General features: G+C 41.3%; 1 protein-coding gene and 1 long non-coding RNA gene across 3 annotated transcripts in view; one reads left to right on the plus strand and one right to left on the minus strand.

Annotated features, from left to right (window-relative positions):
* Window positions 1-3,416, plus strand: part of LOC125145435 — a 31,916-nt gene extending 28,500 nt beyond the window's left edge. For both annotated transcript variants that reach the window (XR_007143916.1, XR_007143856.1), the window contains exon 3: window positions 1,935-3,416. This is a non-coding gene — a long non-coding RNA (uncharacterized LOC125145435). The remainder of the gene's footprint in view (window positions 1-1,934) is intronic.
* The window catches only part of adam10a (ADAM metallopeptidase domain 10a), a 75,279-nt gene that overhangs the window by 38,998 nt on the left and 21,562 nt on the right, over window positions 1-14,719 (minus strand). The window contains exon 2 of the mRNA XM_027137104.2: window positions 14,001-14,151. Within this exon, the coding sequence (XP_026992905.1) occupies window positions 14,001-14,151 (151 nt within the window). The remainder of the gene's footprint in view (window positions 1-14,000; window positions 14,152-14,719) is intronic.

Below are 14,719 nucleotides of genomic sequence, written 5' to 3' on the forward strand. Positions count from 1 at the left end.
GATGTGTGTGTGTGTGTGTGTGTGTGTGTGTGTGTGTGTGTGTGTGTGTGTGTGTGTGTGTGTGTGTGTGTGTGTGTGTGTGTGTGAGAGAGAGTGTGTGGAGGCACTTTGTCTCAGTGTCTGACAGATTTTGTATGCAAATCAGCAAACTAGATAAGCCTGGCTGCCTTTAAGGACCTCGGTCACCTCTGTACATCTTAACAAATGAGTGAGACTGAGAGAGAGAGACTGAGAGACTGAGAGAGAGAGAGAGAGAGAGAGAGAGAGAGAGAGAGAGAGAGAGAGAGAGAGAGAGAGAGAGAGAGAGAAAGAAAGAAAAAAGAAAGAAAGAAAGAAAGAAAGAATGTAAGGAGAAGAGAGAGAGAGAGAGAGAGAGAGAGAGCGCCCACCAGGCTAAAGCATTCAAAATTGTTGTTACTATTTTAAACATTCAGTATTTTCACTTTAAGATGCACGGATCTATCACTTAGAAAAGAGAGACACACATCGCCTGACCCAATGAGTCAGTCTTATTCAGCTGAGACCGTGTGACCTCAAACACACACACACACACACACACACACACACACACACACACACACACACACACACACACACACACACACACACACACACACACACACACACACACACACACAAACACACACACACACACACACACACCTTGCTGTTTTTCTTCTTTTCTGCTGAAGGAAATTCATGCATGCTGCATTATTCAGATATTTTTGCATAAAACTGAGCACAGAGGAGAGGAATCTGGATGCCGAGGTCGGCAGGGACAGAGAGAGCTGCTTAAAGTTTCATGACCAGAAATCGCACCACATGCTGAACGTGAATATGAAATAAAACACAGCAGCCCCATTTCCCTGCATGAAAGCACGCACGCTTAGGCTCGAAACAGCACGCGGATATCAGGAGGATACCGTCTTTCTTTCCTCTAGGTGGATTGAAAAGGTGTGATGGAAATCTTTAAAGATCCCGAAAGCAGAAAATGTTAAAAAAAGATACAACAAAGAATATTCAGTACAGTCCTGTTAGGAGTATTAGCTCCACTGCATTGATCATTTAGACGTGTGTTGGTTGTTTTTTAGATGTTAGACTGGTGCAGAACTTACAGGACACTCTGGAAAATACGGTCCAGTTAACTATGTAGTGGCCTGGAAAAGTCAAACTGTGACTGGATAAATGGAGGATATTACATTTTAAAGACTTCATTCCAAGTCCGCTGAAGTAGATCTCGCTTACCTCTGCATTAATAACCTAACCTACTTATGAAAAAACGGCATGGCAACAATTTTTTCAGAAATATATTCCTACCCATCAGGCATCACTGACATATCTCTGAAAGCATGCCCTAATTTTGCTTGGCTTGGTGGTTAGCACGTTTGGTCCACAACTCCAAGGGTTAGGGGTTCGATTTGCATCTCAACCACACGTGTGTGTATGTGTGTGTGTGTGTGTGTGTGTGTGTGTGTGTGTGTGTGTGTGTGTGTGTGTGTGTGTGTGTGTGTGTGTGTGTGTGTGTGTGGAGTTTGCATGTTCTCCCTGTGCGGTATTGGTTTCCTCCTGGTACTCCAGTTTCCTCCCCATTCCACAGCCATGCATAGAAAGCTAACAGACATTGACCATAATGTGTGTATGAGTGTGTGATTGTGCCCTGTGATTAGCATCCGTGGTGAGATTCCCTTTCTTTCTGTGATTACACTTGACTAGCATCCTATCCAGGGTGCACACTGTTTTGTGTCCTGAATCTCCTGGGCTAGGCTCCAGGTTCCTTGTGATCCAGTAGGATAAATAGTGTAGATAATGTATGGATGGATGATACTTTCCCAGCCCACTGCATAATTAACCTTCTGTCTATATGTGTTTGGTACATATTGACTTCTTAACTGCACAGATTATTATTATTTTTTGGTTTCTTTCCCACGTCACAGAGTCTCCAGCTCTTGAAGGCTATCCTTCTCCCCCCGCCCCGGCACGCAGATTCATATCTAACCTTCTTTTCATCAGACTGAGAAGGTGTTTCAGCTCTGCTCTGGACATCGCTGGTTACTGCGATCGATACACTCTACCTGAGATAAGAATGCTAAGCAGTTGGGAAAGAGTTGGAGAGAGAGGAGCTGTGAGATCACTGATGCCTGATGACCACCTCATCAGAATCCCAACCCTGGTTCAGAGAAGCCCTGGACTCTCTCTTTTTGAAAAGTGATCATGAGCTGCTGTTTTTAATGACCCCATGACCACTTAAATCACCTTAAACCACACCAGAGAGCTTAAGGTATATAAAAAATTCTGAACGAGCAATTTACTGGGTTTATGAGAATATGACACATAAATGAACTACTTGAGTGGAAACTAGAGGTTTTCTGTAAGCAAAAGTTTGTTAAGGAGAAACTTGGAGCTTTTTCAAGTAATTTACCGAAAGAATCCGAGGAAAATGTTGATATTCTCAGCAATGATCTCATTTCTACTTTCGCTGTGTGTTTACATTGTCCAAATTCAGTGCAGGTGTCAAATGATACAAAATAAAGGAAAAAAAAATACGAGGAAATCCCTGCACTTATATGACCAGGTTAATGTAGGTTTTATTATATTTTCCATCACTGAATTATTCATGACCGTCTTTAAACATTTTAAGGAACTCTTTCTTTGTACTGGGTCAAGCCAAAGCATGTACAGTACATGAAGCAGATATGAATTAACTGTACAGACTGAGACGTGAGACATTTTATGAGTTTTAAAATGTCAAAAGCAAACCAGTCTGATGAGTATGATAGAAAACCGGTCTTTTCTGCGTAAAGCATAAACGCCGAAGCTCTTTCCAGCGAACAGCGTAGTTCAGTTGAAGCTAGCCATGTTTGTGCGTATCTGTTTACAGATAACAAACTGTATAAAAGCTTTAAACGTTTCAAGCTTATTTAATTAAAGTACTTCTGTGCATTCACATCCTTAATGTTTTGCCTTAGTTTAAATGTTTGAATATAATTTGAATAATGACTTCAAATATTTGAATGGTGATTTTGTCTGAAATGCCTTTCACACGCTCACATGCTAATCTCTATTATCCCGCATGCTAACATGTTAGAAGAGTGTAACCGATTTGGATGAAGGAACCTTTGTGAAAAGCAGAGAAGCACCTTTATTTTAACACATGAGTAATACAAGAAAGACAACAAGTGCTGGGATTTTCAAAAGCATGCTGCCCAGAGCACAAATAAGAAAGTACAATAAGAAATAAATGTAGAACATGTAACTAGGAAACTTACTCTCTCTATCTTACCTACTCTCTCTATTTCTCGCACGTGACACACACACACAAACGCACAGACATACACACACACGTGCACACACCCACACACACAAACGAACAGACATACACACACACGCACACACACAAACACACAGACATACACACACACACAAACGCACAGACATACACACACAAACGCACAGACATACACACACACACACAGACATACACACACACACACAGACATACACACACACACAGACATAGACACACACACGCTTTCATCTTTTTCTTCTTCTTTCCTTTCTTCCATCCTTCCTTCTCTCCTACATTATTTCTTTCTGTTATACCTTTCATTTCTTTGTATTTGCTTATTCTTTCTTCCCCGACCTTCAATCCTTCCTTTGTTCCTTGCTTCCCTGTTTTCTTTCCTTCTGTTGCGTTCATCCTTCCATTCCTTTATTCTGCCCTATTTACATCATACTCCATACTTTTTATCCTTTCCTCTTTCTTGATTTCCTTCCTCCCTCCCTTCCTTTCTTCCTTCCTTCACCTTTGATCTGTTGTCTTACATCATGAACTCTCCTTTTTCCCTTTAGTATATTATCTTCCTCATTTTTTCCTTTCTTCTCTCCCTCTCTCTCTCTCTCCCTCTCTCTTCCCCACTCCCCCACTCCCTCCTGCTCTCCCATAAATAAATTACCAATTGAATGACACAAAACTCTGGAGGTTTATTTTCAATAGTTTCTATGCCACATGACCCAGTAACTCCAGACCTAAGCAGAATTAGCAGAAGATACTCAAATATCTTTCAAATATACAAATTAGAACTAATTTCACCTCGGAGTTGTGCACACTGCGCCCCTTAAATATAAGTATGTGCATGATGCCCCTGCTCACGGTGACATGTATTAAATAATGATGATAATGATGATGCTGTTATTAATATTAGTGTTATTATTGATACCACATTGCACTATGTGACGTCAGGTCAGTGTACGATGTCACACCAATGAAGAAATGACACAAAATAGCAGCCAACTAGACCTATATCATGATTCCTGATGACAATCTAAGCAAGACTGAAACTGTGCTCTGGTAAAAAAAAAAAATCAAGAGGAAGAAATACAGCATCTTCCTACACAATACGTCACCTGATAAAACACCATCACCATGAACAAGTTCCCTGATGTCAGCGCACAGCATAATGCAGCTCTGCAGCAAACAGAGAAAAAGATGTCGAGTGCTTGCTGTTCTTGATGATCAGCCGCTATCGGACGCTGACGAGGGACTCGGTTACAATGAAAAACATGAATTTTACATGCAACCTGTTCAAGTTACTCGTTTTGATATTGTTGTTAATATGGATCCATCAGTACAGATACTGATGCTTGTAAACAAAAAAGCTCTGATACCACAACATATTATTTGATGTAAGGCTTGTGTAGGTACACAATGACAGCAATCTGAACATATTTCTTGATTAATGAAGACAACATAAGCAGACTGCTAATTCTCTTTTGTAAAAATATGCATGTGTGTTCTTTCAATATTCATGTCATTCTCGGTGGTAGGGAAGTTAATATGTTACACTACTGATCATATGGTTGTGAGTTCAAATCTCAGAACCACCAGAATGCCCCCCTCTTTCCTCACAGGGAACAGTTTAACACTACTATATTGTGTTGTAAAGGTGTTATAATACCAAACTCCTTTTCAATGATCGACCTAGGCTGATATGTCGAATAACACTTAAAATGTTGCTAGCGAAGGCACAGTGGCAAAGGCCCAGTGCTAATTAAATTGTAGAGGAATTAATTCACTTCCTTGCAAGAAAGCTGGAAAATTACCACATTAACTTGAGTCTACAGTGTCACTCAGAAAGTTTTCTGTTGCTCAACAAACACACACACAAACACACTGACACAAGACTATAAGCGCATGAGCATACGTATTGATACAAGAACTATAAGGTACTGTATAGAGAAAATCCATGTCAACAAATGAATAACGTTCTATTTAGACATAGACAAACACTTTGGCAGTCAATTTAAAGGTAATGTGCCTGAAATGTTTACTTGATAACATCTTGAAAATAATTAGCAGCGGATTTACTCGGCCTCGTTCCTTTTCCCTAACAAAAAGATAATTAAGTTATCTGTACTTTAAATAGAGAATGCAGTATTTAATGGCTAAAAGAGAAAATTATTTTTCTTTACAATTACAATTAGACAGGCAGTAGAAGGCTCTAAATTTGACAAACTGATCCTTTAACCACATGCTGGCCTACACAAACATTATGACATTTGTGAACAAACTGGAAACTGTGCAGAGGTTTTGCTCTCTATATGACAGAACCCGGAGCATTTACATGTAAGCCAAAATGAAACTGCAAAAGCTTGCAAATGTGGTTTCCCGTTACAAACCCATTTACACATTTTCAGACAAGGTTTTATAAAAACCAAAGAAGATTAGAAAGTTTAGTCAGACATCATTTCAACTCAAACCTCACAGCCCTCATGATCGCACAGTCCCCACAATCACACAGTCCCCACAATCGCACAGTCCCCACAATCGCACAGTCCCCACAATCGCACAGTCCCCACAATCACCCGAGTCCTCACAATCACCAGAGTCATCACAATCTCACAGTCCTCACAATCACACAGTCCTCACATTTACCCGAGTCCTCACAATCACACAGTCCTCACAATCACACAGTCCTCACAATCACACAGTCCTCACATTTACCCGAGTCCTCACAATCACACAGTCCTCACAATCACACAGTCCTCACAATCACACAGTCCTCACATTTACCCGAGTCCTCACAATCACACAGTCCTCACAATCACACAGTCATATAATTACACAGTCATATAATCACCTGAGTCTTCACAAAAACCTCAAAATCACTTGAGTCCTCTGCTTTTATCTGATAAACCAAAATACCTTCTTTTATTTGAGCCTAAAGGTTTAGGAAAAGGAATGCCATTAATTAGCTAGTATTTGTTAATATAGTATAATTTTTATGTCACAGAATGTAATCATACCACACAAACAGTTATTCTCCTTTATCTGAATAAAAGGTGGAAAAGTTCCATGATAAACATTTAGATGTCCCAAAGCTGACCAAGAGAGAAACTCAACCCACTTCCTTGTTTATTGCCACGCACTTCCCTAAACATCTCTGTGGTGTGCTTTTCCACCCCTGCAGACCTACATGATCCATGGTGACATTCAGAAAAGCCTCTAATGCGTCTCTCACTCTCTTTCTCACACACACACACACACACACACACACACACACACACACACACACACACACACACACACACACACACACACACACACAAACACACACAAACACACACACAAACACACACACACACAAACAAACAAACAGAGTCCCTGCAGCAGCTGCAGGTCTGCCATAATGTCACCTGGTGCAGCTGTGTATAAGTGCATTTGTTTCACTCTTACCCTATCACCATGACTCTTAAATGTGTTGCTGACACATGATGATTAATCCTGATGCTGAAACTGAATCATAAAGCTGAAGTGAATCCTTAAGTTGAATCATGACACTCAAAGCCAAATCCTGAATCCTGACACTGAAATCTGAATCCTGAATCACATATTATATATCCTGACAAACATATAATATATATCCTGACAAAGTCATCAATGGTTTGCCAATGATAATGACATCAAAACGTAATAATGGCACTTGCCTTGCAGAAATCAATCAGACTGTACTGACAGTACTGAAGGTCAGCTTTTTGAGTAGCTTCTGGATTTGAGCAACTTCCCTCATGATGACTGGCTACTCAAAAAAACAACTCCAGATTAGAGACCCCTCTGATTCCACAGCCATGCCTGATGTTCAAGGCAATAATGTCACCTGGAAATTCAGGGGAACGAATTTCTTCCCCGGCTGTCCAGAAGATGTTCAGTGTTGAAATGAGGCAGCGGAAAGCAGAAATAGGCTGCAGCGTTACCTCCTACAGGGCCAAGTGAAATGTGACCCAGAACTCATCCTAAATTTAAATGAGAACACATTACCTTCACTACTATACTACTGTCTTTTTCCCCCTACGCTTGGTGTAAACGTCTGTCTTAAAAGCAACGTGTCCCAAAAATACGTAAAATTGCAAAACAACAAATGAACAAACATTCACAGAGTATGATCGATTCCTGCTGTTACTTGTGGCAAGTGCATGTGCATTTTTAAATTACAGATGGCAAGGAAAGTGAAAACAGATGAAGAAGAAGGAAAGCAGAACAGAGAGAGACAGAATAAACCGATAGATATGAATGACACGCCTCAAACACCCCAAACACACACACTTGAAAACACACACACCCATGTGTGCACGCACCCATACACACACACACACACACACGCACAAACACACATGCACAAACACACATGCATAAACACACACGCACAAACACACACATACACAAACACACACACACAAACACACACGCACAAACACACACGCCTCTGACAGATTAATGAGCTCAGTGGTGACATGTGAGCAGTTCTCTGATTGAGTGTTGACAGCCTGAGCCGTGTTACTGTCAGAAGCTGCAGCTGAGCCTAACAGTGACCAGCATCCACTCTGCCCTAATCACCTCCTGCCATGCACACATCAAAGTGCGACCACTTACCACACAAAGAGCAGAGGCAATGACATGAAAACACAACCTATCTGAACAAAACTTCCTTTTCAACAGCTATGTATCAGATCCTGCGATGAGGTAGATTTTATCCACAGACAACCTACGCTAAGGACAAATTACTACAAGTGAACAGGTGGTCATTTCACCCTGCATAATATTTACGTTAGAATTCCTCCATTTCTGTGTAGCAGCTAGTGACGGCTTTGACTCGCTAATCTACTGCGACGTGCTTTGAGTTTTTGCCAAAGTTGTGTTTGTTGTAGCTTAGTTATTTTTGTTTACATTTACTGACGTTCAGAAAACAAACAGAACAAAAGGCACGAATAATGAGTTGAAAAATAAAGCGCACCGGATAAAAGTCACTTGCGTTTAGAAATCTATAGTTCTGCTGACTCATTCTCTCTGGGCTCTAAGGGCTAACGACCTTGAACTGATAGAGTAATGGAAAGGTAAATGGTCACAGGGAGGAAACAGTGAGGGGAAACACAACAAGAGAGGGTTTTAAACGATTAATCAAACGCATGAAAGAAATGGATAAAACATCCTTATTAAGAGACTAAAGCTCACACAGGGAGGAGACCACACCACTGTGCCAGAGTACATCATTTTGACAAATTGCTTGTGGTACATTTCTCTACTGTGCTCTTGCAAAAAATATAGCGAGGGCCGTCGGTGGTTTTTTGGGCCGTGCTGGGATTTGAATTCACAACTATCTGATAACTAGATGTCGCCTCTGAAGTGTACGCAAGTACACAACGTGTCATATGTCATGCTAGTTAAGTACAAACAGAATCTACAACATGTAATCCTGTTGTGTTTTGAGACATGGCCCATACAGTATTTACTCACAATATCTACTGCTGAAGTGACTGTGTGTATGTTTGTGGACTATCAGCACTTCAGTTATTAGCTAGTTATCTGGGAGTGCAAACTCCAAACACACTACAGAACAGCAAAACACCAGCACACCGATCTCTTCCTGCTGAAGAGGAAGGTTAGACTTGGTGGGTGTTTGTGCTTCCTGCGTTAGCTGAGCTGGGGAAATCAGTAACACGCTCATCCTGCAGGCAAACACTGAGCAACCAGATCACATGCTTCTCTGAAACACTGGAGGGTGTATTTGAACACATGGTGTGAACGTTTGTGATGGGTTTTTTTTATTCTAAAATAAACCTATAATCACAATGAAAGAACCTTCTATTGTACACAGTGATGCATTTTTGTGAGTTGTTGCTTGGATTCTGATCAAAAACCTCAGCTGTATTTAAGAAACATAATTGTGCTCCTTAAATACAATAAAAAACACAAAACTTACTATCGTAGTAGTTATATATTAATATTCACATTGACATTGTTTTATCTCTAATCACTAAAAGAACTTGTGTATATATATAAATATATTTAATATTTAATTAAATATAAGAAAAAAGCAGACTTCCGTTGAAATGAAAGCAGAGTTCATTGTAATCACTCTGAAAATAAGCCCAGCTTCAGCAAGGCCCTGGGGAGGTGCAGTGCATTGTGGGTGGCATTCCAGCACCGGTGGCATCTCTGACATGAGAGTAGTACAGAGAGAAGGAGGCAGAAGAGACGAGTCTGGACTGGATTACAGCTCCGATACAGAGACAGAGACTCAGTGCTGTGTTTTGTACGGAGTGTAGAGTTTGAAGGCTTTTAGCTGAATTACAGCACACGCTGACACGATGTCTGCTGAGATCTTAGCACACAATACAACAGCTCCAGGCAGAAAAACACATTCTAACTGCTACACACAACCCAGACATCCTTTCCCTCCTTGCAAATACAAACACACACAACTAGTTTCTTCAAATGACAAACTGAGCTTTGCTGCTTTCTCCCGGTGTTTGTGTGTGAGGCTGAGTCACAGTCTGGGAGCTGAAGTCAGGGCTTTCCCTTCAACTGAATAACTGAATACACAAACAAGCTACAACATTATTCCAGAGGAACTGGGTTATCCGTTTTATCAAACTGTGAATGAGTGTTTGACGTGAAACCAGGAAATGTTTTATATGAAGTGTATCGTGCAAACAGTCGGATTTAAAGGTGAACAGGAGCAGGAATGTCTGCTTCGTGTCTCTCTGCTTGTCTGCCGTGTCTCTGGTTGTGTCTCAATCAGCTCTCTAGCTCCCTAGGTCATGAATCATGTATCGTGCTCACAAGTTCATACACTGGTAAAAACCCTGGCCCAACACACTGGGACACTGGTGACTCATCACAACCTTACCGGCATTTATCAACAATACACCAAATTGGGGAGGTGTTCCGGGCATGTCCAACCCGGGGAAGACCTAGGACACGCTGGAGGGACTATGTCTCTCGGCTGGCCTGGGAACGCCTTGGTATTCCCCCGGAAGAGCTGGAGGAAGTGTCTGGGGAGAGGGAAGTCTGGGCATCCCTGCTTAGACTGCTGCCCCCGCGACCCGGCCCCGCGGATAAGCGGTAGAAGAAGAAGAAGAAGAAGAAGACACCAAATTGGCAGTTCAAGAAAAAGTGAACTGTTTAGTGATTTTATTTGTATTTGATGTTCTATAATGTAAGTAATCATCTGAGAGCCACAACAAGGATCACAAGCTGCGTTTAAAGAAGCCGAGTCCCATGTTTCTGAGCTGAGAGGCTTCCGAAAATATGACACAATTTCCAGTAAGGGAACATAGTGAGGATTAATGCTGCCTGCTGCATTGTGGGATTATAAAAGGACAGAAAGTTCCAAAGCATTGGAAGTATTCAGTGATTGAGTGAAACATCCATTAAAATGGCCGACTACCTGCTCAGTGCCTTGACTACTGACTGCTGAACTCTGGGAGAGATGCACCTTATGAAATAGCTTTGGTAATTGCGTTCATGGAAATGAAAAGAACAAAAACCTTATGCATAAACACTGGTGAATCGTCCTTTCTGATTGGTCAGAAGGTTTTATAAGGTGTATATAACATCTTTTACGTCTAACGTTTAGGTCTTACCAACTTGTCAATATTGTCCAACGTGAGAGTTATAAAGGGACATACAGAAGGTACAAAAGAAACTCAGGATTTAGGAATTCGAATCCCAATGTTGCCCCAATCCTCTACAGTCAGGATTCCAAGAGAGCAGAACTGGCAAAAATTGGAAAAGTAAAATATTCTCTCTTCCCTGTGAATCACAGCGACACTAGCCAATCATGTCCTCATAAGAGGGCGGATAGCGCTTTCATTAGCGTGTGCTACGCTAAGCTGCGCTGTGATGGTGGATTTGTGGAAATTGGCAATTTGGCAATTTGTGGAAAAGACAAAATTAGGGAGAAAAAAAACATATCACATGCAAGAAAGTAAAAGAGTTTACAGTCTTTTTTTACTTACAGGAGACATGTTTCTGTTGGAAATGTAACACATCGGTATTGTAGATACACAATAATACTCATGTTTAATTACAAAGCACATAAAATATCTTATGTAGAATAAATAATTCAATAATTCATGGTTTACTGATAAAAAATAATATTCAAAGTATCTCTCCTCTCTGTGCTCCACAGTGTCTCTCTGATTCTCGTGTCTAACTGACATATGATGTAGCTAGAGCAGATTATAATGACTGGGTTACTGCTGATATCTGAGCTGGGCTTCCTACACTGATCCTGCGCCTACGCCGATCACGTTTCTGTAAACCCTTGGCAAATCTTAGAATTAGCAGAAGGACAGCAGGGTGAAAGGAGCCATTTGTGGAACACAAACTGTCAGTCACCACTGAACCCACTGTGAGGGAGGATGAAAATAACTGGCTTCCTCCTGGGATTGATTATTTTTAGGACATAGAGTGGACTTTCATGTCCTGATGAATAGAATGAGAGAGAGAGAGAGAGAGAGAGAGAGAGAGAGAGAGAGAGAGAGAGAGAGAGAGAGAGAGAGAGAGAGACAGAGACAGAGAAAAAGAGACACAGAGACACAGAGAAAAAAGAGAGAGAGACACAGAGTGAAAAGAGAGAGAGACAGAGAAAAAGAGAAAGAGAGGGAGACAGAGTGAAAAGAGAGAGAGAGAGAAAGAAAAAAGAGAGACAGAGAAAAAGAGAAAGAGACAGAGAAAAAAGAGAGATAGAGAGACACAGAGTGAAAAGAGAGAAAGAGACAGAAAGAGAGAAAGAGAGAAAAAGAGAGAGACACACACACAAAAAAGAGAGAGAGAGACAGAGAAAAAAAGAAAGAGAGAGACAGAGAAAAAGAGAAAGAGACACAGAGAAAAAAGAGAGAGACACAGAGTGAAAAGAGAGAGAGAGAGACAGAGAGAGAGAAAGAGAGACACACACACACACACACACAAAAGAGAGAGACAGAGAAAAAGAGAAAGAGACACAGAGAAAAAAAGAGAGAGAGAGAGAGAGAGACACAGAGTGAAGAGAGAGAGAGACACAGAGTGAAGAGAGAGAGAGAGAGAGAGAGAGACACAGAGTGAAGAGAGAGAGAGACACAGAGTGAAGAGAGAGAGAGAGAGAGAGAGACACAGAGTGAAGAGAGAGAGAGAGAGAGAGAGAGAGAGAGAGAGAGAGAGAGAGAGAGAGAGAGAGAGAGATAGATAGAGAGCACACACCATAGAGGCATGTGCTACTGCATAAGGCTTGTAAATAAATCTGCTGGGTCATGTAATGTGTGTGAGACAGAATGAGAGCACAGTTTCACTTCTTTTCTTCTATTTGAAGAAAAAAGGAAAGCAGTTACACAAGCAGCACTAGAGTAGACTGTACTGTTCCCAGCATGAGGTTATTATTGAAGGCTGGCTAAAGCTCTCAGAGACACATTCTGATCAAGATGGAGTTAAAAGCGCTATGATACTATGACGATACAAAACCAATCCATCCATCCATCCATCCATGCATCCATCTGTCTTCTGTACCACATGTACCTACAAAGAGTCAAAGGCAACCTACCCAAGGGAACTTGGGACACAAGGTGGTGAAGACCCTGGATGAGGCGTCAACCCATAACAGGGCACTCTGTCTCTCTCTCTCTTTCTCTCTCCCTCTCTTTCCCTCCCCCCGTCTCTCCACCTAGAGATGCCTGAGGAAGACCTGGAGAAACTCCCAGAAGCCCAGGGAGAAAATGCAACCCCCATGCACTCAAGGCAGAGGTGGGAATCAAACCCCCAACCCTAGAGGTGTGAGGAAAATGTGCTAACCACTGAGCCACCATTTATTTTATTATTTGTCAAACTATCGACACAAACAACAGTCGTTTTTTATTAGCAGCACCATTTCATCCATTCTCTTTTTAATTTTAGACCCAAACCTCCTGGTGCTTCATCTAAATGTAGACGGCAAAGACAAAGAGGGTAAACTGGAGTGATGACAAACGCAGCCAAAGAGCAGCTACCATAAATAAAGCTCTGCAGTAGTATCTATACACAGAAATGTGCTGAACACAGGGACACGTAAACAGCACCATTTTTTTACACAGAGATCGCTGGAGATTAAATGCAGCCATGTCTGTAATGCTGGATTTAACATAACAAAATGAAATGCTCCACAGCACCGGTGTCTCTGACTCCGTGTGTATTTAGACTTAGTGAGACTCTGGTAGTAACTCCATAAACCAGATGACTTTTCCAGATCGTTTGTGTGAGTGAAACAACAAGGGCACAGGTTAAGAGCTAGACATCAGCTGTAATTACACTGAGCTGCCTTCCTTCTAGCCCCAGTGCAAAACTATCAACTACCCTGTGATTAAACAGCTGTACAGCTGTGGCTCCCTCAGATTCCCAGGACAAGCTAAATTGCCTCATCTCGTTCTTTATATATCTTGTTAATAGGATATTAAGGAGATTTCTGCTTAGCTTCTGAACTGGTTTGTGCTGCAGCACCTACTTAATTTTTTGCATTTGTTTACTTACTTCATGCGATTATTACCGCTCTGACTCTCTGTGTTACCATCAAGGCCAGAAACAGCAGTCTTTCTAAAAAAAACTCCGCCCTCTCTGACAGCTTGATGGACTGACATGCATCATGGGGGACTGATCGCATCTCTATACATAATCATAGTCTTTATCTGTCAGCATGCAGGCGTACAGGCTTACTCACCTGCCATGAGCATGGAACTCCAGATGGACGAACTTGTCCTCGTGAGACACTGCTCTTTTTGCTCTCTGGTGTTTGCTGTGAAGGATGTTTGTGTCGTAGGACAAACCCTCGAAATGCCGAATGTACTTGTTCAGGCGATTCTCATACTGACCTGGAGAGAGAGAGAGAGAGAGAGAGAGAGAGAGAGAGAGAGAGAGAGAGAGAGAGATAGATAGATAGATAGATAGATAGATAGATAGATAGATAGATAGAGAGAGAGAGATAGATAGATAGATAGATAGATAGATAGATAGATAGATAGAGAGAGAATGAAAGGATAAAAAAGTATGGAGAATGATGTAAATAGGGCAGAGTAATGGAATGGAAGGATGGACGCAACAGAAGGAAAGAAAACGGGAAAGGAACAAAGAAAGGATTGAAGGTCCGGGGAAGAAAAAATAAGCAAATGCAAAGAAATAAAATAACAGAAAGAAATAATAAAGGACAGAAGGAAGAATGGAAGAAAGGAAAAGGGAAGGACAAGGTAGAGAAATAAGCAAGGAAGAAAGGAAAGAAGGAAAAGATGAAAGCGGAATAAAGGGAGAAACGGGACGAGTGAGCCGAAACAGAAAAGGAAAAAGTAGGGAAGTGTAGAGTACAACGATAGAGTAAAATGGAAGGAAAGAAAAGAGTGAAGGAATGATGGAGAAAGAGAATGAAAATGTAACATTAGTGTAACA

Source organism: Tachysurus fulvidraco, chromosome 1 (assembly GCF_022655615.1).
Source record: "Tachysurus fulvidraco isolate hzauxx_2018 chromosome 1, HZAU_PFXX_2.0, whole genome shotgun sequence".
Taxonomy (NCBI): domain Eukaryota; kingdom Metazoa; phylum Chordata; class Actinopteri; order Siluriformes; family Bagridae; genus Tachysurus; species Tachysurus fulvidraco.